Genomic DNA, 24,796 nt, shown 5'->3' with positions numbered 1-24,796 from the left:
GAAGCCTGCTTCTCCCTCTCCCACTCCCCCTGCTTGTGTTCCCTCTCTCGCTGTGTCTCTCTCTGTCAAATAAATAAAATCTTTAAAAAAAAAAAAGATTTTTTAGAATTTATTTTAGAGAGAGTGGGGGGAGGGGCAGAGGGAGAGGCAGAGAGAGTCCTAAGCAGACTCCACACTGATTGCAGAGCCTGCTTGGGGCTCCATCTCACAACCCTGAGATCACGACCTGAGCTGAAACCGAGTTGGAAGCTTAACCAACTGCACCACCCAGGCACCCCGGCACAGGTTTATATTATTGATGGCATTAAGATGATTAAAAATTAATGAGGTTAGGGTGCCTGGGTGGCTCAGTCGTTAAGTGTCTGCCTTTGGCTCGGGTCATGATCCCAGGGTCCTGGGATCGAGCCCCACATTGGGCTCCCTGCTCGTAGGAAGCCTGCATCTCCCGCTCCCACTCCCCCTGTTTGTATTCCCTCTCTCTCTGTGGGTCTCTCTCTGTCAAATAAATAAAATCTTAAAAAAAAAAAAAATTAATGAGGTTAAATTTCCATGAATATGCTTTTTTTTTTTTTAAGAGTGTGGTGGGGGCAGAGAAAGAGTGAGTTTTGTTGTTTGTTTGTTTGTTTGAGAAAGAATCTTGAGCAAGTTCCACGCCCAGCACAGAGCCTGATATGGGGGCTTGATCTCACAAACCTGAGATCATGACCTGAGCAGAAATCAAGAGTGGGCCGCCTAACTGAATGAGCCACCCAGGGTTTTTAAGAGGTTATTTTCCTGTTTGTTCAAATACTACTGCTGCGTTCCTTTAGATTCCTGGACTAGTTAGGTTTATGTGCAAAGATTAGTTAAGATCATTGTGTCTTTGGAACTAGAGCAGGCCTAGGTTTTCCGCCTCTTGAGTTCATTATTTGTGTGTTTGTATTTTTCTGTCTGTTTGGTCTTCTATAATTATCAGCCAAGGAGGTGTAGGATAGGCCATATTGTTGAAGCTTTATTGGAACATACTGCATTCAAACCCAAATGAAAGATGTTTCCTAAACTTGTCTAGCTGTTTAGCATAGAAAATATAAAAACAGGTTTGGCTTTGAACACCCTAAAGAAAATGTTTGATTTAGGTACAACTGTTAAGTGTCTGCTTTAATATTTGGAATCCTGTTTTTTATGTAAGCTCTATGCCCATTGTGGGGCTTGGAATTCAAGATCCCGAGATCAAGAGTTGCCTGCTCTACTGATCGAGCCAGACGCACCTTGTATTTTTACTCTAAAATGAGCTGCTAAAGGGATGCCTGGGTGGCGCTAGTTGGTTGAGCGCCGAACTCTTGGTTTCAGCTTGGGTCATGATCTTGGGGTCCTGAGATTGAGCCCCATTTCTGTGCTGGTCTCCCTGCTCAGCAAGGAGTCTGCTTGTTTCTCCCTCTCTCTGCCCCTTCCCCTGCTTGCGTGTGCATACGCGCGCTCTCTCAAATAAAGGAATAAATCTTTTTTAAAAATGAGCTACTAAAACATCTTGGTTTTTTTGTTGTTTTGTTTTACCTTTTCTAGGTTTCTCAGTTTGGGTGCAGGTCATTTGCCTTGCTTTTTGATGATATTGATCATAATATGTGTGCAGCAGACAAAGAGGTATTCAGTTCTTTCGCTCATGCCCAGGTCTCCATCACAAATGAAATTTATCAGTACCTAGGAGAACCAGAAACTTTCCTCTTCTGTCCCACAGGTATTGTATATAATAGCTTTATATTTAACTAGTCTTAAGATTTTTTTAGAATTTATTTTAGAGAGAGTGGGGGGAGGGGCAGAGGGAGAGGAAGAGAGAATCCTAAGCAGACTCCACACTGCTTGCAGAGCCTGCTTGGGGCTCCATCTCACAACCCTGAGATGGTTTCAAAGAATCCTGTATGGGTTTTACTGTGTTGTCCCCTCTCCCTTTGGTGGTGTATAAAGGTAGGAATTATTTTTCTAGAAGACGTTTCTCAAGGCCTTACACTAGAGAAATTTTAGGGACTAATAAATGGCAACTGAACAAGCAAAAGATTTCATGTATTTTTAGTGCTGGAAGTATCTGAACAGTACATTTTCAGGATTGAAGGAAGGATAGTATTATGAAAATGAAAAACTAGAAAAAAGCAAATTTACATTGCTTTTAACTTAGTCACTTCTCATTTCCTCCTACTTGTTCCTTTTTTCTGCCTGTGCATATCTGTATCCTTTTTCACTCTTCCCACTTCCATCTGGACTCTTATTTCCAGTAGTCAGCCTAGAAAACTTGCCAATTTTTCCTCCTTTCCCTCCCCTCTAGGTCCTTCCATTGAAAATATATTAGCCTCTCTTAGTTCCCTCTCAAAATTTGGCTTATAAGAAATTTCCCCCTGACTTGATTTCTTTTTCAGGAAGAGATAAATAAGTTCTAAGAAATTTTAGTCTGAGTTTATTTAACTTCGTGTGTATGTCTGTTTTCAAGTACTATGAACTGTGAACCTTATCTCAGTGGTCTGATACTACATGAGTACTCAAATAATGTTTAATAAGATTATGTGGGAAATACTTAATTCAGTGCAAATTACAGTTTACTTGCAGTTGAATACTAATAGCCATGGGCATAATGTTGCATTCTTTCTGTTATGATATTACCAATTTGTTCTGTTTGGCCTCTAATTGTTATTGAGAGATGTAGGCAGTTCAGAAGTATGTAGAAAATGCTAAAAATTCCAATTATTTCTTTAGTAAAATTGTGTTTTTAGTGACTGTAGGGTAATAAGGATTGGTCTGTATTATTTGAGGAAGAATATCAGATTTTATGAATTGAGTCACTTTTATTTTTTTGAGTTGATTCTTTAATGAACTACCCACTTCGGAATTTAGAATTGATAGACATTTTTCCCCCATTTAAAAACCCATGACCATTTTATTCCTGACTATTTTACTTAATTTTCCCTCCTACATTCAGAATATTGTGGCACTTTCTGTTACCCAAATGTGTCTCAGTCTCCTTATTTAAGGACTGTGGGTGAAAAGCTTCTACCTGGAATTGAGGTGCTTTGGACAGGTAAGTCTTTAAGATTTACACAGTAAAACTTTAGATAACTAGAACTTAAAAAAATTGGTTGTTCTGCTTAATTGGATACTTTTTGAAAACTGAGCCTGAACCAGAAAACTTTGTTGTTAAAATTATCTTTCTTTTATGAAGTATACATTCTTCATTTAGTATAAAAAACATCTCTGAGGATTTTGCAGTGAATCTGAGTATTGGTTGTTGATAAATAATAGGGAACTGGACTAAAGGATATTGATCTCAGCCTTAGGAGAGTATTTTATTTTATCAAATGAAAGCTATCATGATGGATTGTCAGCTAGTAATCACTGTGTTGTATTATAATGGAAAAAAATTGTTCACATGAAAATTTGTTTCTTAACGTATCAGTTTGAGGAAGCCAGCACAAATCTCTTATCTTTTTACTACTATTTCCATTTTTAATAATGTGATCTGAGGGAATTCCTGGGGGCGGTTGGGTAAAACTGAGTAAAAAGACATGTTGTGTTACTTTGAAAAGAAAAATTGTTAGAAAGTATATATATAACAAAATACAATAAAAAATTGAATGCAGTATATTTTGAAGAGTCATGTTTGAGGGTCTTTTAACAAATGGTCATCATTATTTCTAGGTCCCAAAGTTGTTTCTAAAGAAATTCCGGTGGAGTCCATTGAAGAGGTTTCTAAGATTATTAAGAGAGCTCCAGTAATCTGGGATAACATTCATGCTAATGATTATGATCAGAAGAGACTATTTCTGGGGCCATACAAAGGAAGATCCACAGAACTCATCCCACGGTTAAAAGGAGTCCTTACTAATCCAAATTGTGAATTTGAAGCCAACTATGTTGCTATCCACACCCTTGCCACCTGGTACAAATCAAACATGAATGGAGTGAGAAAAGATGTAGTGATGAGTAAGTAGACAACTTTAGGGGGAGAGGTGGCGTTAACTAGAGCTGTTGGCAAATATGTGTTCCTTTGTCGTCATAATTTAAGAGGTTTTTAGAGTGTGTTGTTTAGTCCTGTGAATGAGATATATATGTGATTAGAAGAAGGGCTGAGTGGCTTTGGACAAATTATTTAATAACTTCTTGGGCTCAGTTCTTTGCTTCCCCTTTTCCCCCAGTTCTTTGCTTTTTTTCTTTTTCCCCAGTTCTTTGCTTTTAAAATGTGACTTAGTCTTTGAAGTCTGAGTACTAGACAAGTAGTCTTTGAGTGTTCTTGTTATCCCTAGAATTATTCTGATTCAGTTTGTATTTTCTGGTGATTTTTATTAAATGGGATATTTAATTTAATTTATTTGAGAGAGAGAGCATGAGCACAAGCCTAGAGAGGAGCAGGCAGAGGGACAAGCAGACTCCTCTGCTGAGCAGGGAGCCTGATGTGGGACCCAAGACCCTGGGATCATGACCTGAGCCGAAGGCAGATGCTTAACCGACTGAGCCTTTCAGGCACCTCATATTTATTGACATTTAAACACATATTAAGATGTGGCAAGTGCACCTTCCTGGCACTAAGATGCAAAGAAGAAAGTAGTCCCCACTTTTGAAGAACATAGTCTGGTTTTGAATAAAGCATGTAGGCGACTGTGCTGTGGTTTGATAAATGCTGAGGTAGTTGTCTACAGAGTGCTGTGGGAATACAGAGGAGAGACTTTATTTCTGCTAAGCAGAAGTGGTGGTAAGAAACAGTCTCATAGAGGAGGGAGTACTTAAACTGCATCAAAGTATGCGTAAAGGTTGCTGGGCCTTAAAGTGTTGGTGGGCAAGAGATGAAAACACTGGACACTGAAAATTTGAAGTTACCTGAATTTTGGCCCATTTAGGAGGTGTGGAAATGTCATTATGATGCTTTGGGTGTGGTATGTAGTCGTATAGTTGTGTTTTTTCCTGAGTTCTGTACTACTACTTCAAAATCTGTTTATTGGGATAATACCTCCCATTAAGGCTCATTGTGGATCTCCCCATTAAAAAATAAAATAAAATTTTAGGCTATTCTGTATATATGGCACCTACCTCCTATATCTCTTTTTTCAAAGATTCCATTTATTTGAGAGAGAGCACAAGCAGGGGGAGCAGCAGGCAGAAGGAGAGGGGGAAGCAGGCTCCCCACTGAGCAGAAAGCCCACTGTGGGGCTCGATCCTAGGACACCGGGAATCATGACCTGAGCCAAAGGCAGATGCTTAACTGACTGAGCCACCCAGGCTCCCACCTCTACCTCCTACCTCTTTTAAGGCAGAGCATGAAGCACATTAAGGAGTAGTAGATAATTAGCCAAACTGGGCCATATGCAGGGAAATATGAAGGAAAGCTAAGAATAGGAGGGTTTTGGGTACTAAGCCAAAGAGTTCAGACCTTATTTATTTATTTATTTTTTAAGATTTTATTTATTTATTTGACAGAGAGAGGCACAGCGAGAGAGGGAACACAAGCAGGGGGAGTGGGAGAGGGAGAAGCAGGTTTCCCGCGGAGCAGGGAGCCTGACACAGGGCTCGATCCCAGGACCCCGGGATCACAACCTGAGCCAAAGGCAGACGCTTAAGGACTGAGCCACCCAGGCGCCCTCAGACCTTCTTTTTTCTAACACTATCCTGGTGCAGAGCTTCATTATGTGCTTATTATCTGTGCTCATATGTGGGTACTCTACTGATTTTTCTCTTCCCCCCTCAATACAGTTATTAATTTGCTTATTATTTTTTTGTAATGATTTGCCCATTAAGTTATAAGCTCTGAAGGGTTGGGAATGTTTTCTTTATGGAAATCATAGTGCCTTAAACCTCACATTCCCGATGATTGGTACTCAGTGAACATTTATGAATGACTTCCAGTGATTCTAAACTTAGTGTTCCGTATTTCAAGTGGGATGTTAACATGCAGCAATGCATTTAGATGACTTATAGGTGAAGTGGTTCAGTTAGGTTGTGTTTGCATTTTTATGTTTAAGTTTTGTTCTTTTTCCTATTCTTTGTTTCGCTAGTTGTACTGTAATAACTGGTGTTTTGCATTTGTTCCTCTTATCAGGAGGCTTTTGTAATCAAAACTGTTTTTTGTGTTCTTTCTCTTTTTTTTGCAGCCGACAGTGAAGACAGTACTGTATCGATCCAGATAAAGTTAGAAAATGAAGGTAGTGATGAAGATATTGAAACTGACGTGCTCTATAGTCCACAGATGGCCCTAAAGTTAGCTTTAACAGAATGGTTGCAGGAGTTTGGTGTACCTCATCAGTATAGCAGTAAGTTTGGCCCTTTTAAGGGAGTTAGATCATATGGTTGAGTCCTAAAGTAAAGAACATTTGATGTGCCTATCATAGGCCCACCAAACAAAATTTAGGAAGGGATCTAGAGAATAAGGTCTTTAAAATCTTAACTTTTGGTCTTAAGTAGGTTTTATCGTGATGGAATGCTGATTTGTTTTAAAAAGTCTTTTTTGGAATAATTGTTTTTAGATCTAGATCTTCAAAAGAGAAGATAACAATATGTGTTGGCATATATAGGGGATGTTTATCATGTTTCTTTTTTCCTCTCTTCCCTCCTTACCTCCCTGATGGTTTAGAGAAATTGCACTTTTTTTTTTTTTAAGATTTTATTTATTTGACAGAGAGAGAGCAAAGTAGGGGAAGCAGCAGGCAGAGGAAGAGGGAGAAGCAGACTCCCCACTGAGCAGGGAGCCCAATGCGGGGCTCAATCCCAGGATCCTGGGATCATGACCTGAGCCAAAGGCAGCCGCTTAACAACTGAGCCACCCAGGCGCCCCATATTGCACTTTTCTCAGGGCTAAGTATTTCTTGGAATCTCAAATTGAGGTTCCAGTTACAGATACGATAAAATATTTCTCAAAAGACAAATATCATATGATCTCACTGATATGACGAATTTGAGAAACAGGACATTTGAGAAACAGGACATCATAGGGGAAGGGAGGGAAAAATGAAACAAGACGAAACGGAGAGGGAGACAAACCATAAGAGACTCTTCTCTCAGGAAACAAACTGAGGGTTGCCGGAGTGGAGGGGGGTGGGAGGGATGGGGTGGCTGGGTGATGGGCATTGGGGAGGGTAAATACTACAGTGAGCACTGGGAATTGTGTAAGGCTGATGAATCACAGACCTGTACCCCTGAAACAAATAATACATTGTATATTAATAAAAAAAAATAAACATTTCTCTAGATCTGATTTGTTCTATTTCTAACTCTGATTATTTTTGTGGTAATTTATCTTTGTAGGTCGGCAGGTTGCACACAGTGGAGCTAAAGCAAGTGTAGTTGATGGGACTCCCTTAGTTGCAGCGCCCTCTTTAAATGCCACAACTGTAGTTACAACAGTTTATCAGGAGCCCATTATGAGCCAGGGAGCAGCCTTGAGTGGTGAGCCTTCCGCTTTGACCAAGGAAGAAGAAAAGAAACAGCCAGATGAGGAACCCATGGACATGGTAGTGGAAAAACAAGAAGAAACAGACCACAAGAATGACAATCAAATACTAACTGAAATTGTTGAAGCTAAAATGGCTGAGGAATTGAAACCAATGGACACAGATAAAGAGAGCATAGCTGAATCAAAATCCCCAGAAATGTCAATGCAGGAAGATTGCATTAGTGATATTGCCCCTATGCAGACTGATGAACAGACAAACAAGGAGCAGTTTGTGCCAGGTCCAAATGAAAAGCCTTTGTACACTGTGGAACCAGTGACTTTGGAGGATTTGCAGTTGCTTGCTGACCTATTCTATCTTCCTTATGAGCATGGACCCAAAGGAGCACAGATGTTAAGGGAGTTCCAGTGGCTTCGAGCAAATAGCAGTGTTGTCAGTGTCAATTGCAAAGGAAAAGACTCTGAAAAAGTGAGTATGCTTAATTTATCCTCTTCTCTATCCTGGGTGGGTCCCCATGCTGATGATATGGAGGAAGCCTTTAATGAGTGTAACTCTGAAAATTGACCACATCTTAGAATATGCTCTGTAAAGTGGATGTGGACTCTGCTGATTCTGGTGCATAGAGTTCCATAGTTTGACCTTAGAGTGAGGAATGAAGGAAAGTCATCACAGTTGATTATTTTAGAAATGTTTGTCAGTTTGGGGAGACACAGACTTACTGCGTATCTGAAGAGTTTAAGCCCAGTGATCCTTTAATGTTTAGGATATGTTGCAGGTACCTGATAATACAAACAGTTTATAATTATGTTTTAGGTTATTTTGTTTTTTCTTGCAGTTTTTTGAGTCATATTTTTATTGATCTTCAATAGATTGAAGAATGGCGGTCACGAGCAGCCAAGTTTGAGGAGATGTGCGGACTGGTGATGGGAATGTTCACTCGGCTCTCCAATTGTGCCAACAGGACAATCCTTTATGACATGTACTCCTATGTTTGGGATATCAAGAGTATAATGTCTATGGTGAAGTCTTTTGTACAGTGGTTAGGTAGGTGCACCAGGAATAATCTCTTCCTCAGATATATTGTCCCTTAAAAATGAAAAAAAAAAAAAAAAAGATTATCCCACAGGGAGAAAAATATTTAGGGAATTGACAGATTTCCAACTCTTTAAATTCTTTGCTTAGATTTCTTTCAAAGGTATAGCCATTGTTGGCAAACTTGAGATGCAAGTCTCCGTAAATACATCAAGCACATTGATTTTTCTCCCTTGGGCTAATTCAGCATAAATATCTTTAAAATGTGTTAGAAAAGTACTGACTTTAACTTGCTCTGACTGAATGCTTCCTGGATGGAACCCTGTATAGCACTTTTATCTGATTTGGAGATGAGACACTATGAATTGTGACTGTAAGCTCTCTGCTGCTTGCTGTGTCGTGGTAACATTAATTGCTGTGTTTAACAGAACAATTGCTGAAATGACCTAAGGGGCCTGGCAAGAGGAAGCTATCCTCCCAGCCCTGTGCGCATGCGAGCTTTAGTGGTAGGCTATTCTGGTGCTACTTGGTATTATTTCACATGGATTTTTCTTTATTCCTCTACCAAGTAATTGGTTTTAGCAGGGGATGAAAATTGCAATCTCCTGAAAATTCTCTCCTTAATTAAATGGACTTCTGTATGTCTCTTTTGAAAACTGATTTTTTTTTTTTTTTTTTTGGGAAATTCTGAACAAACTTGGTAAAAAGCACCAGCATGGCCAAGTTTCTCCAGGGACCTCATTTCATTTCCAGGTTTTCAATCCAGCTATAAGGAATATGTAATGGACTTACATACAGCACACAGCAGGCAGCAAGGCTAACTGACATGTCATAGTTTTCATAGTAGTCACAAATACTGTGATGGGTTACTTGGTCTTTGTTGTGAAACAGTTGTGTGAAACATTGTGAGCTTAGATTAAGAGTAGTAGCAATGAGATTTCTCACCTTCTGCCTATATACTTTTGGACTCTTTTTTTTTTTTTTTAAGATTTTATTTATTTGACAGAGAGACACAGTAAGAGAGGGAACACAAGCAGGGGAAGTGGGAGAGGAAGAAGTAGGCTCCCCGCGGAGCAGGGAGCCTGGTGCGGGGCTCGATCCCAGGACCCTGGGATCATGACCTGAGCCGAAGGCAGACGCTTAATGACTGGGCCACCCAGGCGCCCCTGGACTCTTAAATATTAAAAAAAAAATAATAGGTTTCCTTTGACACAACTAATTAGCAGTTAAAAGTAGTGTCTCTGTTAGTTTGAAAATAACCTTGAGTTTCTGTGTATTTAGCACAACAGCTAGAGAATTTTTACCTCTTGTTAAAAGGCTTCAAGCACCTCTTTTCTGTGATGTCTGTATTTAGGCTCAGGAAAAACCTCTATATTGGTTATTGGATGACAGCATTTGCCTTCCAGGCTTCTGGCCAGGGAGTTATAATTAAATCTCTTACAGGGATTTAAATCTTAATGTTTCCAGTGTGAAGTCTGGATTCTTGAGCTTGGGAAAGTATCATTTAAAACATTTGATATTGAACTTTTAATTCAAGAATTATTCAAAATTAAATTCTTGATTATATACAGTATTGTTTCTATTTCCTCTCAGGTTTTATTTCTGTACTGTGCAAATATGGGGCAGCTTTCCCAAATTGTGTAGATAGCTACTGTACGATCTAAAGGTCAGAGCATCTTAGAAGTTTTTGTTTTGTTTTTTTTTTATTTTATTTATTTATTTGAGTGAGAGAGAATGAGAGCACGAGAGGGAAGAGGGTCAGAGGGAGAAGCAGACTCCCTGCTGAGCAGGGAACCCGATGTGGGACTCCATCCCAGGACTCCAGGATTATGACTTGAGCCGAAGGCAGTCGCTTAACCAATTGAGCCACCCAGGTGCCCAGAAGTTTTAAATAATTATCTTGGCATCCGCATAGCTTTACAAAAAGCTCATGACAAGGAGAGTATTTTCATGGATCTATAGTAATTTCAGGGAGTTACTGGTTAGAACCCTTTGTTTTCCTCCTCTCTCCAGTCCAGCTGGCATTCAGTCCTTTAAAGAATGTGGCTATGCAGTACTTTTGATTACTAACGACTTCTATTATCTTCTTCCCCATTGTGTACAGATGGGAGAATCCTCAGCACAAGTGTCTACTGCTATTGGATGGACAGCGGCAGATGTTCACAGCGCGTCATGATTAATTAGTTTAAATTGAAAGGTTCTATCTGTGAGGTAGCTCAGATTTAAGGGCAGTAGGCATGAACTGAAGTCACGTTTGCGCAGCGACTGAGGCATTAACCATGTTTTCATTTACACAGCTCTTCGTACATGCAGCTTTTTATTGTAATAGTTGGAAGTGCTAGTTATGTTGTAGTCTCAAAGTGGGGGGTAGGGGAAATTGGCTGATCTTAAAGTTTGAGAGTATAGTATTTTTCTGCAGTGTAAATTTACACTGACCTATGGAATGGGGCACATTCTCTTAGCCTAAATTTTGACCCTATTTCATATTTATTTAACAAATTTACATATTATGTATGTTTTCTTAAAGCACCCCTACCCCTAAAAAATGACAAACCTGGATATAATCTCTTAATGGGCCTGAATTGTGAACAAAAAATTGGTTTGCTTTGGGACTGTCTGACTAGCACACTATATCTTGTACTGATGAGACTGTTAACTTGAACAGGAGGTAGAATGCTGTCTTCAAATGGAAAAGAACTATATTGCGCTGCTTTATCTTGTCAGAAGACTAGGCAGGTGATTTTGATTTGGCCTCCAAATATTTGCTTTCAATTATTTCTTGTTGTTAGTTTCCTTTATTGCCTCTGAAGTTGGTTAAGTGGTGACCTTAGTGCTGACTTCTGGACCTTACACCCTGCCACTCTGTGCATGTGTTCAGTGCACTGCAAAGATTATAATGGTCAGTCAGAAGAGCCAGATACTGTCATACTTTTCAGAAAAGTATGTTTTAGCTCTGGATAAATTAGGAGCATCAGTTGGCTCTCCTTAGCTCTTAGAATTTGTCTGACTGCTATTATTATTAGCCAAGTCTAAATTGGATTGTCCTTGTTAGAAAAAATAGTTTTAATTGTGTTTTGTTGTCAACTTACTGAACAATTTCTTTTGTTTATTCTGCTGACCTTAGTTTTCTGACAAGATTAATCCCCCCCCCCTTTTTCCCTTCCTTACCCTTCCTTATAATGTAAAATGTGACTTCAGACAGGTTTAATTCCTTCATGGGCTGTGATAATAAAATGTCTTAACCTATCTCCTTCATTTCACTTCATGATTACTGTAATTTCACTACAGAGCAAGCAGCTGGCTTGATTTTTTTTTTTTACAGCTGTATCTAGGGATATATAAACTTGACCCAAACAAACTTGAGACTGACTTCCAATAATTAGAGGGTAGAACTCTTTACAGTGATTATTCATTAATCAGAGAAAGAAACATTGGTATTGAAATTCCATTACAAATTAAAAAAAATTATTATCACAGCCTTGTTCTGAAACCCTGGATTATTATTGTTAGAGAGCTATTTCCACAAAGTGTTTGTTAGTGTGTTGGACGTTTGAGACCCCAGGAAATCCCCTTTCTCGTAACATTCTCCGCTTGGATCTGATCTCAACAGGGTGTCGTAGTCATTCTTCAGCACAGTTCTTAATTGGAGACCAAGAACCCTGGGCCTTTAGAGGTGGTCTAGCAGGAGAGTTCCAGGTATCAATATGAATTCACAACTGAATTGACATTTTCTTTGTTTTATGAGAAACCTTATGTTGCGCATCAGATGGCTGGAAGGATTGGTCTGCCGAAGGCTTTCTAGTCCCAAATTCAATTTAGTTACATAGCTGGATTTTAAATCAAATTTTCCTCCTCTTTCACAGTAATTTCTGAAGGAGATGCTGCCAATTCCCCCCGCGCCTGCGAAGCGCAGCGGCTCTAGGTATACACTTCACATTGTTTCTTTGCAGGTCGCACACCATTTTAATCTGCGCCCGCAATGCACAATGCGCGCATGCTTGTCTGCCAGTGGAAACTCCATGAGCAAAAAGGATGAATAATTATGCAAGTGAATGGTGAAAGGACTTTTGGATACTTTCCCAATTATTTTATAAATAAAACTTGTACTCTAAAGAACAGCCTGTTAATGAATTTGAACAAAATAAGAAGCTTTTTTGGTGTTGAAATTTGTTCATGGACTTTTCAGGTGCTCTACTTTTCTCCCCCCAACAGGTGCTCTGCTGCGCACAGCAAACTGAAGCGCATTGCTTTGGGAATAAAGCGTCTCCTGGACAGATAACCCTCTTCAGACCAAACCTCTCCTCCTGACATTCTGTTCTGCCATCTTTTAGTACAGAGATGGTCTATATAAGATTGGTTTTAAAAAAATAGATTTGTGATACTGGAATAGATTTTTTTTTTTTACTATAAATTTAAATCCCCATTAATATGCCACTAAAGCTATGTAACTCAGTTTGGGTAATTTCTATTCAGAAGCACCCCCTTCCCCCAGCAAAGAGGTGTTTATTTTAGTAAAGCATAGTACACCCCTCTTCTTTAGGTCTGCCTGCAGTAGCCAGTTAATGTTAAGTTGGTAATCTGCAGTGCACACCCATTTAAAGAAATGGAGATCTTCCCAACACTAATCCATCTTCTTTTTGTTTCTTCCCACAGCGTTTGCTGCCAATTGATGGGGCAAATGATCTCTTTTTTCAACCACCCCCACTGACTCCTACCTCCAAAGTTTATACTATCAGACCATATTTTCCTAAAGATGAGGTAATTGTCTGCCTACGCACTTGGTATATGGTTATGGTGCTCACTTACTACTTTTCCTTTGAACTCCCTGGTTAAAAGAATCAGTTGTGGTGCTCTCTTTGCAGCAAAATTGGAACGATCCAGAGACGATTAGCATGACCATGACCCTTGTGCAAGGATGACACACAAACTGTGAAGCGTTCCATATTTTTAATTTAATTAATTAATTAATTTATTTGTTTAAAGATTTTATTTATTTATTTGACAGAGAGAGACACAGCGAGAGAGGGAACACAAGCAGGGGGAGTGGGAGAGGGAGAAGCAGGCTTCCTGCAGAGGAGGGGGCCTGACGCGGGGCTCGATCCCAGGACTCTGGGATCATGACCTGAGCCGAAGGCAGACGCTTAGACTGAGCCACCCAGGCGCCCCTAATTTTATTTTTTTTTTAATTTTTAAAAGTTTTTATTTGTTAGAGAGCACGAGGGGGGGAACATCAGGAAGAAGCAGACTCCCTGCTTGAGCAGGGAGCCCGATGAGGGACTTGGTTTCAGGACTTCAGGATCATGACCTGAGCCGAAGGCAGTCTCCCAGCCAACTGAGCCGCCCAGGTGCCCTATGTTCCATATTTTTAAAGGAAAAAAAAAAAAGTAGTTCTGTGTCTTCAAAAAGGTACTTTAGGTAGAAAAGTTAACTAAAACATCAAACACAGGAGGGGTGATTTTTTTAAGATTTTATTTATTTATTTGAGAGAGAATGAGAGACAGAGAACATGAGAGGGAGGAGGGTCAGAGGGAGAAGCAGACTCCCCGCCGAGCAGGGAGCCCGATGCGGGACTCGATCCCAGGACTCCAGGATCATGACCTGAGCCGAAGGCAGTCGCTCAACCAACTGAGCCACCCAGGTGCCCAGGAGGGGTGATATTTAAGGAAGAACCTGATAAAGAACTTAGACTCATAACATCTTGAGCTAAGTCCTTTAAGTCCTCTGTATGAAAATCAGCTAAATTGTATTTAGAATTGGAGTTAATCAGTTTGTCCAAATGATACGTTGTCCTTGACTGATTTTCTCTATTAGTAATTCTGTAATTTTCAGTTGTGAAGTATCAATAGGCTGTTGATAATCAGCTTACAGGAAACAGCAAGTCTGTTTAAAGACTAACATGTTTAAAACATTTTGGACATACACAAAACAGAGACTCAACAGCATTATTTGCTGCATTTTGAATTCACTGCTTAACTACCTAAAACTATCCCCTGTGAAGCAATTCTCTGTGTTTCCCATAACCATACTGTTTTCTACTGATATTAACAAATACAATTCTGTAAATAAATATTTAACAAAGCAAGGTGATATTTATGACAGGCCAGGCATTTTGTTATTCCCTATCCTAGAAGTCTGGTCTAACTTACAAGTCTATTGTTAAATTCTGTTGCTGTATTTCTTGCTTTGTTGCTTAACTAGATTATATTTTCAGGCTTCCGTGTACAAGATTTGCAGAGAAATGTATGACGATGGAGTGGGTTTACCTTTTCAAAGTCAGCCTGACCTTATTGGAGACAAGTATGTGATGAAGTATTTGGATTTGTTGGATTTGGGAGTAGCATTTCATAGCCAGGTTTATCAGGTTGAGGGGAAGTGATGAGTAGAAATAAAGTTTCCTAGAAATCCCACTTTAGTTTTAATAAAATTTGAATATATTAAAGGGTATTTTCAGTTTCTTCTTACACCAGATGTAGTTTCCATAGATTGCCATTCAAGTACATTAGACCTACATCACTGAAGTCTAAAGTTTTGTGTTAGAAACTCATTCTGCCCTCTTTTTCTGAGCAGGTTAGTAGGAGGGCTGCTTTCCCTCAGCCTGGATTACTGTTTTGTCCTAGAAGATGAAGATGGCATATGTGGTTATGCCCTGGGCACTGTAGATGTGACCCCCTTCATTAAAAAATGTAAAATTTCCTGGATTCCCTTCATGCAGGAGAAGTATACCAAGCCAAATGGTGACAAAGAACTCTCTGAGGCTGAGGTAATAACAGGTTTAGAGATTATACTACAGTAATTTTTCTTAAGTGAAGTAAGCAGATATATCTTAAAATCTCAGTGCTTTCTAAATTTCCTGTAAGAAAGAATTCTTGCTGCTGATTCTTAAGTGTGATACTTTTTTTTATATCAGACTTTTTTTTTTTAAGAGATTTATAATTTATTTAGAGAGCATGTGTGAGCGGGGGGTGGGGGGAGAGCAGAGGGAGAGGGACAAGCAGAGCCTGTTCCCAGAGCGGAGCCTGACACAGGGCTGGATCCCATGACCCCTGAGATCTTGACCTGCGCCGAAATCAAGAATCAGATGCTTAACCAACTGAGCCACCCAGGCGCCCCCCACTTAAAAAAAAAAAAAAGATTTATTTATTTTAAGGGGTAAGGGCAGAAGGAGAGAATGACTCCCCACTGAGCATGGAGCCCATTGGTTGCAGGGGCCATGGGACAGTTGGGGCTCAATCCCATGATCTGAGTTGAAATCAAGAATCAGACACTTAACGGACTGACCCACCCAGGGGCCCCCTTAAGCATGGCATTTTCCATTGTTCCCTCAGCATGATGGAGTTTTTTTATTTGGAAGTATTATAATACTTTTCAAGTAAAAACAAAATACAGACAGAGAACCTTTTTTTTTTCCTCCCTGTTTTGAAGCACCAAACTTAAATGGTCTCTTTCTTGGGGACTCAGGGCAAGTTTAGGTAATTAAAATCTCTCATTTGCTTGGTTGTCAGGCTCACTTGCCTTCTCAGTAATGTATTTTTCATTGTAATAAAAAAACAATAGGGGTGAGCTGCTCTGAGAGTCTGTTTTCAGATACGAGCACTTTTTTTTTTTAAGTAAGTTCCAAGCCCAGCATGGAGCCCAGTGCAGGGCTTGCTCTCATAACCCTGGGATCAAGACCTGAGCAGAGATCAAGAGTCAGATGCTTAACCAACTGAGCCACCCAGGCGCCTCCAGATAGGAGTACTTGTCATACGTCAGCCCTGTCCCACCTTCACTGAATTTTTCCTCTACAGTTACAGATATACATCAGCATATATATATATTTAAAAATAGTTCCTTTTTGATAATGTTTATGCTCAATAAATACTTTTAGATACATATTTGGAACCTTCTTTTTGTGACATTTATCTTTTTTCTTCCATGTTGTTCCTCTTTTCCTTTTCTGAAATTCTTTACTTCTCTTCCCCATACAAATGTACTTATATTCTCTTACAGTTTATTACTACTTTTTACCTTCTGCCCCTAGCCAGATGGCTGTGTTAAAAGAGGGTGGTGTGGATGGCCTCACTTACTCGGAATTACATAGATATTATAACTACAGTGTACTGATGATTGAGCTGTTGATGTTTTACTGTTCTAAATCTGATAATTATAGTTTTCAGCATAGGAACATATAAAGAATAACCAGGGTGTCTACTACAACATTTTTTACATGCACATTTTGTGCAAGCAATACAAACTTAAATTTTTAAAAAATTTTAAATATTTTTAGATTTAGCAAAGATAATACAGAGTTTCTATATGCCCCTCACCCATTTTCTACATTTGTCCAAGTCTTAAGAAACCAACTTTAATGCATTATTATAAATTCCACATTTTATTCACCTCTTTTTCCACTAATGTCCTTTTTTTGTTCCAGGATCCAATCCAGGATACCATATTACCTTTAGACAAACTTTTAAAAACAAAAATGCTAGAGTTATAAGCTAATTAATTCTTCATGTGATAATTACATAATGACTGGAAGAGTTATTGAATGTTGTTCTCCTTTTCCTATTGCTGGGTTCTATAGTTGGGATATAGATACATAATGACTAGCTGCTAAAAGTCAAGAGATTCTTTCAAATTTTTACAGAAAATAATGTTGAGTTTCCATGAAGAGCAGGAAGTGTTGCCAGAAACTTTCCTTGCCAACTTCCCTTCTCTGATAAAGATGGATATTCACAAAAAAGTAACTGACCCAAGTGTAGCCAAAAGCATGATGGCTTGCCTCCTGTCTTCACTGAAGGCTAACGGTGAGTACGTTATTTGTGTAGTTGCTGGTGTTTGGGCTAAGTGGGGACAGGATAAAAAGTAAATTATGGTGAATTTACATTCCCTTCCCCACCATTTATGGTTTGGCTTCTGAATTATTAGTGGTGTGAGAATTGCATGTGTATTAATAATTGGAAAATGCTCTTTGTTACACTATAAATGCTTGTTTTGAGCTCCGTTGAAATGAGACATGAACACATTGAGGTTAAATTTATTTTGCCAGGAGACTCACTATGATAATTGAAAATTAAATGAACCTTGGGGAGAAACTTCATTTAGGAATGCAGAGTTGCCAATTTTTTTGAGTTTGTTGGTCAAATTCAACCTTCAGAAATAGTTTGCTTTATATTAGTGGTATGAAAACTTTTTCTGTAAAGGGCTGGATAATAAATACCCTAGACTTTAAATTATTTATTTATTTATAAAGAAGATAGGAAGGGAAAAAAGGGGGGGAAATAATTTATTTTATTTATTTATTTATTTTAAAGATTTTATTTATTTATTTTGACAGAGACACAACGAGAGCGGGAACACAAGCAGGGGGAGTGGGAGAGGGAGAAGCAGGCTCCCTGCCAAGCAGGGAGCCCGGGATCATGACCTGAGCCAAAGGCAGATGCTTAATGGCTGAGTACACTCTATGTCCAGTGTAGGGCTTGAACTCAAAGTCACATGCTCTACCTAGTGAGCCAGCCAGATGCCCCTATATAATATATTCGTTTTTTACACAACCTTTAAGAAGTGTAAAAAACTATTTTTAGTTCTTGTCCAATACAAAAATGGACGGCTTGTTTGAGACCAATCCTTAGAGGGTTGTTGATACATGGGAATGCACTTATTTGCATCTTTGTATCATTTGAGTCAGTGGTGTCCCCTTTGTGGAATAATTTAAACAACTCTGAAGATAGCATAATTCTCAGTGTTGTGCTTTGGACAGAATCACGCAGGTATATGAGGTATGTCTTAGAATATACAACATACTCTGATTATATTGGCTTGTGACGTAGGCTGGAATGGCCTTTGCCCTTCGAAGGTACTTTGTATTAAAAACATTAAACAGGAGCGCCTGGGTGGCTCAGTTGTTAAGCATCTGCCTTCGGCTCAGGTCGTGATCCCAGGGTCCTGGGATCGGGCCCCGCATCAGGCTCCCTGCTCCACGGGAAGCCTGCTTCTCCCTTTCCCACTTTGCCCTGCTTGTGTTCCCTCTCTCACTGTGTCTCTCTCTGTCAAATAAATAAATAAAATCTTAAAAAAAAAAAAAAAAATTAAACAGAGGTATTCTTTGCCTTGCTCCATGTATTTTATTTTGAGGTTTCTTAGCCTTTTCCTCAAAAGATTTTCTTTCTGAGGAAGAGTTTCACTGACAGTTGAATTTTTTTTACATTGAGATATTTTTGACAGTTAAGCATTGTATATATTTAAAGTGTACAATTTGATGATTTGAAATCGTGAATAATCACATTCAAGCTAGTTTAACATATCCATCACTGAAGATAGTTGCCACTGCAGTATTTGGTATTGATAAATATTAATATTCATTGAATATTAATATGAATTTTAAAAATTGTGTTATGAAATTTAGGAGCTGTTACAGACAAGTTCTACTATCATCTATTTGAAATATATTAAAAATTCATCACAATTCCTAGCCATGATTCGAACTGACCTTTACATTTTTGAATATTTGTTTTATTTCTAGGCTCCCGCGGGGCTTTCTGTGAAGTGAGACCAGATGATAAAAGAATTCTGGAATTTTACAGCAAGTTAGGCTGTTTTGAAATTGCAAAAATGGAAGGATTTCCAAAGGATGTGGTTATACTTGGTCGGAGCCTGTGACATTTGTTGGCACTTTGAACTGTCCAAAAGTCTCTTAACTTCACCTGGTGGGTGGTGGTTGGGGTCTTCATACAGTTGAGCCTCTGGAGTGGCAACAAATCAGCCAATTGGGATTGGAAACGAAGACTGTGTAAAACTCACCAATCACACTTTGAGATTACTCACTGGTTGGAAGATAGTATTGATGCAAATCCTGTTTGAAACAGATGTGGGCCTCCTTTCTGGGTCTTGTGTTAGGTGCCAAGACCTCTATATGGGCTTATAGGGAGGGGGTCTTCAATAAATGTAGTCAGCACTGTGTTCTGCATCCAGTGTGGTTGCATTTCTCATCTAATAAGAGTAATCAAAATCATTTGTCATCCTCTTTGGCTTATTGAATGAAATGTCTTTCATTCTTTGGGGACATGTCAGAAATGAGAAAGATTTAGTAGGTTTCAGAGGCTTCAGGGTAGAGATTCCAAGTGGGATGATTGTTGGCATAGTTTTAAGCTTATGAATAAATGATTTTAATTTGGGGCAGTTTTTCTGCTCTTTGTAAAGCCATGGCCAATTGTCTCTTGTAGTGACCATTGGTTCAGGCATGTTGTGCTTTTGTAGGGACAATTGTGCAGTTGTTTGTGGCAAAAGCTTAAAAATGGCAAACTTGTAAATTTTTGTATATAAACTAGTTGTAACCTGACTTTTGTGTTCACTGTTTTTGTAATTTTTTTTTCTTTTGAAAATGAAAGGGTGTGGTTCAGGATGGCACTTTGAATAATGTAAATCAGTGGAAGATGGATTTTCTTTACTTTTCCCTTTGTTTTGTTTGTTTTTTGGGGTTTTTTTGTTTTTGTTTTTTTTTAGAAGTTGTATTATTTTTGAAGTGCCTCCCACCTAGGGCTAGGCCATGACCACTTTGGGTACGAGAGCCTAACTTCATGGGACTCAATCTGTTGCAAGGTGCAGTCACTTCTGGAAATTAACCTCGATGCAGGTCAGCATGTGAAATGTTAGTTTTGACATCTGTCAAGTAGGGTTCAGGGACTGATTGGTCCCATATGCCCTGAGATCAGTGTCCTTTAATGTCAAGACCTGTTACAACTGGTTTTATTAAATCAGAGTCTTTAATTCTTGCATGTTTGTATCTAATTTTTAAAAGAAACAATGAGCACACTTTAACCAATGACTTATGGTTACCCTTTTCTTTTTCCTTTAACCACAGATTCTGAAAGCTCCATGTATTTTGATTTAGATTTGGTGTTTTTAGGGGTTCTGAGCATGAGGCTAGCAGGTAATCTCTGCAGGATTCATTTTTTCATCATGACTGGCTGGCTTTTCCATGGATTCAGAACAGTATTTTGTTATCTTGCTTCCCTGCAGTTTTGTTAAATCGGCTGTTTTACTTTGATCTGAGGTGGGAGGGGCAAGGAGAAGGAAACCTGAAACATTTTCCTTCATGAAGTTCCTTCAGTGTGGGCTTGGAACCTTATCTTAAAGCATTGTACCTAGTGGTATCTAGTGACTTTCAACCAGGGCCTGTGAGTGTGCACTGAATTTGTAAGATGAAGGGAGGGGAAGAAGGAGACCTCTTCATTTTCAGGGTAGAAACCTTTAACTGATAGAAGGGTATGATGTTGGAAAGCTGGAACCAAGTTTGCATTTTCAAGGGCTAGGGGGAAGGGAAGATCTCTACAAAATACTGTTTAAAACAGCTTAGTGCCATTTGGTTGTCTCTTTTAAGTACATGTTGTACACTAGTAGACAGTTCTAGCATTTATCTGGAGGATTTCAGGGTCAACCTATGGAATCAGGATTTTTAGCAAGTTTGCTTGTGGTTTTATCTTGGCTTTATAATAATCATTTGGCTGGTCTTCTGGTCATAGATGCTAACTATGAAACAGATGTCCAGGCCTATACTTTCATCACTCTAGGATGGTAAAGTGCTACGCTCTCTTCTATGGTTATGAATATTTATTAAGGTTGGAATGACATTTCATTGATTGTTTAGATCACAGCTCAGTTCCTGTAGAAAACGAACTGTAAAACTATCTGAAGACCATGCAAGAGGCAAAATAAAACTTGAAGTGAACGTGTGTGGTGGTGTACTGTGTAAACCTACTTCTTGTTTCTGCCTGGTACCTTTTCTCCTGCCTTTCATGCCTCATCTATAAGCACGTATTCTCCACAGCTGTTCCAAGTTAGGGGCTGCATCTTCCCATTCTCATCTTCAGCAAAAACACTTCCTTCCAGATTTCCCTCAAGGCAAGCAAGGTAAAAGATGAAAGTAGACTAGTCTTGGCCAAGCCACTCTCTTTCCCACAATTAACAGCCTGGGCGTGAGTTAGGGCAGCTAGTTTGAATGAGTTCCCTTAATCTAGTGGGATAAGGAGTACAGTTTCAGTTTATCAGATTGGTCAAAAGGTGAATGATGGGGGTTGGAGAGTTGCCCTGCCCAAACTATGTGACAGGAGTCTAAGGTGGAAGGATGTTTGGGTTGATTCGTAATAAGCTCCAAAACGTGCCTGCCAGGAGTAGCATCCCCAAATCTGATGTGATATCCTTTGCTAGCAAGCTCCAGCATCAAGGCAGCATCTGAAGCTTAATAAAGCTATGCCTTCTGGATAGTAAACTTAAGGTTGTTAGAGCAGGAAGCATACTAGGAAGAGGACCGAGTAGTTCAAATAGAAAATACCTGTAGCTGAAGTCTTTCAGGATCCTCGGCTCTCCTGGAGCAAAGGCAAATAGCATGATTCCTTTGCTTTCATAAGAAAAGCGCTGCCCTGAAATTCGCCTTTACAAGGGGAGTTGGAAGTGTTTACACTTTTGTATCTATTCTCCCTTTAACGAAAGCTTACCTGGATCGGGGGAGTGGAGACAGCAGAGGGTGAGAGGAACTAGAGAAAATGGAGGCAGGAGCCACCTTCGGGAGCCGTGGTCATGGAAGTAAGCAAGGGTATTAACATTAAAAAGAAAAATCCATGCTTCTGTGATGTTACTCCCCGCAGTCCCGACACAACAGTCTGACCAGAGGCCGGACTGGCTCCCCAGGACCGGTTGTGCCCCGGTCCCTTCTCTCTCAAACGCCAGCGGCTCCTTTAATGGGCGGGGCCGGAGCCAGCGACGAGTCCCTCCGCTTTGTACGTGTCGGGGGCGGAGTTCCCAGACGGCCCTTGCAGCATGGCCGCCGGCGCCGCCGCCGCCTTAGCGTTCCTGAGTCAGGAGAGCCGAGCCCGGGCCGGAGGGATCGGGGGTCTGCGGGTCCCGGCTCCGGTCACGATGGACAGTTTTTTCTTCGGTATTGAAGAAAGGAGGGGATGAAGGTGGTGCTGGGGCGGTCGGACAGGGCTGAACAGGAATGCAACGTGGGTGAACACGACGTGGGTGGGGGCGAAGGGGGCCCCCCCGCACGCTGCAGCCCAAGCGGAAGGGGGCGGTGCGACCCCTTCTCCTTATGTGCAGGGAGGGGCCCAGGGCCGAGTGCCCCAGGTGTTCCTAAGAAGTGGGCCCGTAAATGGCCGGTCTGACCTTGGCTACACGTGACAGAGGTTTGGTGGAACGCTCAGACACACACTGTTACCTCTTACAGGCTGTGAGCTCTCCGGCCACACCCGCTCTTTCACCTTCAAGGTAGAAGAAGAAGATGATTCGGAGCATGTGCTGGCTTTGACCATGGTGAGGGGCGGGGAAGGGTGGTGAATAGTTGGTCCAGAGCAGGCAACTCGGGGGCCTCCACCTGTCCCCCCAATCCCTTTTACTGGGAGTCACCTCTTCCTGACCCCCACATGGGCGATTCCCTGGCTAGGTGATCCGGGGACCACTGGGGCGGGGCAAGTTCTAGGGTAGATGCTTCCACTTGTGGTGTCAACCCTTGTTTGGGGAGACCCAGAGGCCCTGTGTACCCTTCCCAGCTCTGCCTCACTGAGGGGGCCAAAGATGAGTGTAATGTGATAGAAGTCGTGGCCAGGAATCATGACCACCAGGAGATTGCAGTCCCTGTAGCCAACCTCAAGTTGTCCTGCCAACCCATGGTGAGTTCCCCTGCCATGCTGGGTGATGGAGGTGGGGGGTAGGGCTAGGGGTGGGGGTGAGGAATTGAGGACTCAAGGACTAACTCATCAGGAGGTTGGGCAGGCCAGGCCTTCATCCTTGTCTTCCTTCCAGCTCAGTTTGGATGACTTCCAGCTCCAGCCACCTGTAACCTTCCGCCTAAAGTCAGGTTCTGGCCCTGTGCGGATCACTGGGAGGCACCAGATTGGTGAGAGCCCTCTCCTTTGCCTCTAGTGGATTCTCCATCAGGTCTCCCCCACTGCTTCACACTCCTGCCCCATCCCAGACTTATCTCCTAGTGCAGGTCCCATACAGGCTATACCCTCCACTTTCTGTCCTACTCGAGCCTACCTCCTGCATGAAACCTGTCCCAACTTCTCCACCTCCATTAATGTGGTCTCCTTTAGCTCTCTGTCATCTTAGTATCTGAGGTTCTTCCCACCTAGATCATAAGCTCTGGGAGGTCAGGGTCCCTGCAAGCCTGGCACCACAGGGCATGAATAAATGACATATGGTATGAAGGGGGTCTGGCTTGAACCTCCTCTTTCTTTACTGCTTACATTTCCACCAGTTACTATAAGCAATGACGTTTCTGAGGAAGAAGAGAGTGAAGAAGAAGGTAGTGAGGAGGAGGAAGCTGAGTTGTGCCCCATCCTGCCTGCCAAGAAGCAGGGGGGTAGGCCCTAGCCTCCTTGGTGAGTTGGGGGAAGGGGTCCAGCAAGGTCTGGGATGAAGTAGGACAAGCAGGTGAAGGCCTAGATGCTGACCCCTTGTTTGCTCTTCTCAGGTCAGCTAGCTACATGTGCCATGCACCATGTTCCTGTACAAGTTTCAAGAAATTTAAATGTGTCTTCTCCGTTGAAGAGGATGGGTGGGTGGGTGGGGTCTTGGGCTGGTGCTAGGAGAGAGGGTGGTCCTATCCCTCATAGAGCCCTGGTATTTTTCTAATCTTATGCCCTACCTGGGACTTCCCTTTTCTCCAGGATTGGGAGGAACTCTGAACTTCTGTCCTCACCCTCTCTCCCCACTTGCCTATGAGATTGGAGATCAGCATCTGAAGCTCAGGACTGCACATTTTTAATACTTTTTACATTTTTGGATAAAGGTTGAAATAAAGTGATATGGAGTTTTTTGCAACTCATTTGTGTGGCTTCTTTACCTGCTGGTGTGGCATTCCCCTAGGGACCACCAGGTGGCACTGTGGCAGCATCGAGGGTGGCCCTGGGCCTGGGGAGGGTGAAGAAATGTGGGATCCTGCTATCCCTAGGACCCCGGGGGCAGGCCAGGCCTGGGCCCCAACTGCCTTGCTAAAAGAGGACCTCCCAACACCAAGCCCATTCCCAGTCCCTACAGGTGGGGGAGGGCCATCCCAGGAGGTTATCAGCATCCAAACAAGGGGCTTGGGCCTCTGTCAGCACTCAGGCTGATGGGCAGGGGGGCAGATAAGGGGGCTTAAGCAGTCCAAGGAATGTGCATCCCTAGATCCACGAAGGGGCTCAGGCCCTGAGAGGGCCTGTGAGGGGTAGGGCAGAAGCCAGTCTTTACTCCTCCTTCCAGTCTTATGGGCTGTCTCTGAGCGGGTCTGGGCCCTTAGAAACCTGATTCCGGGGGCCAGATGGAGGGGGCTGGCCAGATTGGGTGACAGGGAAACCAGAATCCGGGTGGCCTGGCATATGGGGGCAGAGAGGGGCTCCTGG

At 41.3% G+C, this 24,796-nt stretch overlaps 2 protein-coding genes and 1 non-coding gene across 7 annotated transcripts in view; all 3 read left to right on the top strand.

The window, feature by feature from the left end:
- Positions 1-21,145, top strand: part of OGA (O-GlcNAcase) — a 28,647-nt gene extending 7,502 nt beyond the window's left edge. The window contains exons 5-16 of one of the 3 annotated variants that reach the window (XM_064595198.1): positions 1,543-1,714; positions 2,945-3,043; positions 3,661-3,945; positions 6,105-6,155; positions 7,255-7,868; positions 8,270-8,444; positions 12,043-12,128; positions 13,086-13,190; positions 14,644-14,729; positions 15,000-15,192; positions 17,062-17,221; positions 18,937-21,145. In XM_064595198.1, coding sequence (XP_064451268.1) covers positions 1,543-1,714; positions 2,945-3,043; positions 3,661-3,945; positions 6,105-6,155; positions 7,255-7,868; positions 8,270-8,444; positions 12,043-12,128; positions 13,086-13,190; positions 14,644-14,729; positions 15,000-15,192; positions 17,062-17,221; positions 18,937-19,073 — 2,163 coding nt within the window. In that variant the 3' untranslated portion in view covers positions 19,074-21,145. Of the gene's footprint in view, positions 1-1,542; positions 1,715-2,944; positions 3,044-3,660; positions 3,946-6,104; positions 6,264-7,254; positions 7,869-8,269; positions 8,445-12,042; positions 12,129-13,085; positions 13,191-14,643; positions 14,730-14,999; positions 15,193-17,061; positions 17,222-18,936 lie in introns of all 3 variants that reach the window. The other 2 variants (XM_045878670.3, XR_010412556.1) reach the window with 2 other exon arrangements.
- Positions 13,273-13,381, top strand: LOC123847229 (U6 spliceosomal RNA). Its single transcript, XR_006791475.1, has one exon. It is a non-coding gene; the product is annotated as a U6 spliceosomal RNA (small nuclear RNA).
- Positions 21,146-22,188: 1,043 nt separating the features above from the next.
- Positions 22,189-24,236, top strand: NPM3 (nucleophosmin/nucleoplasmin 3). Of its 3 annotated transcripts, none has more exons than XM_045876288.3 (6): positions 22,189-22,347; positions 22,639-22,724; positions 22,961-23,080; positions 23,214-23,307; positions 23,671-23,794; positions 24,083-24,236. In XM_045876288.3, the coding sequence occupies exons 1-5, from the start codon at positions 22,230-22,232 to the stop codon at positions 23,784-23,786; spliced, it is 534 nt and encodes a 177-aa protein (XP_045732244.1). In that variant the 5' UTR covers positions 22,189-22,229; the 3' UTR covers positions 23,787-23,794; positions 24,083-24,236. The 3 variants fall into 3 exon arrangements, with proteins under 3 accessions (XP_045732244.1, XP_064451274.1, XP_054364324.1); XM_064595204.1 differs by having other exon boundaries at positions 23,887-24,236; XM_054508349.2 differs by lacking the exon at positions 23,671-23,794.
- Positions 24,237-24,796: the final 560 nt, after the last annotated feature.

The sequence above is a fragment of the Mirounga angustirostris genome, unplaced genomic scaffold (genome assembly GCF_029215605.1).
Source record: "Mirounga angustirostris isolate CCGP_5_RB_7025 unplaced genomic scaffold, mMirAng1.0.hap1 SCAF_6, whole genome shotgun sequence".
NCBI classification, from domain to species: Eukaryota; Metazoa; Chordata; class Mammalia; order Carnivora; family Phocidae; genus Mirounga; species Mirounga angustirostris.
The sequence above is the reverse complement of the archived record's forward strand: the minus strand, read 5'-3'. Positions and strand labels throughout refer to the sequence as shown.

What these genes read in the sequence shown, in the direction of transcription:
- NPM3 (XM_045876288.3), top strand. Translation starts at nt 22,230, where the DNA reads ATGGCCGCCGGCGCCGCCGCCGCCTTAGCGTTCCTGAGTCAGGAGAGC. An exon ending in ATGTGCTGGCTTTGACCATG is followed by an intron (nt 22,725 to 22,960) that starts GTGAGGGGCGGG and finishes TACCCTTCCCAG; the next exon opens with CTCTGCCTCACTGAGGGGGC. An exon ending in AGTTGTCCTGCCAACCCATG is followed by an intron (nt 23,081 to 23,213) that starts GTGAGTTCCCCT and finishes TCTTCCTTCCAG; the next exon opens with CTCAGTTTGGATGACTTCCA.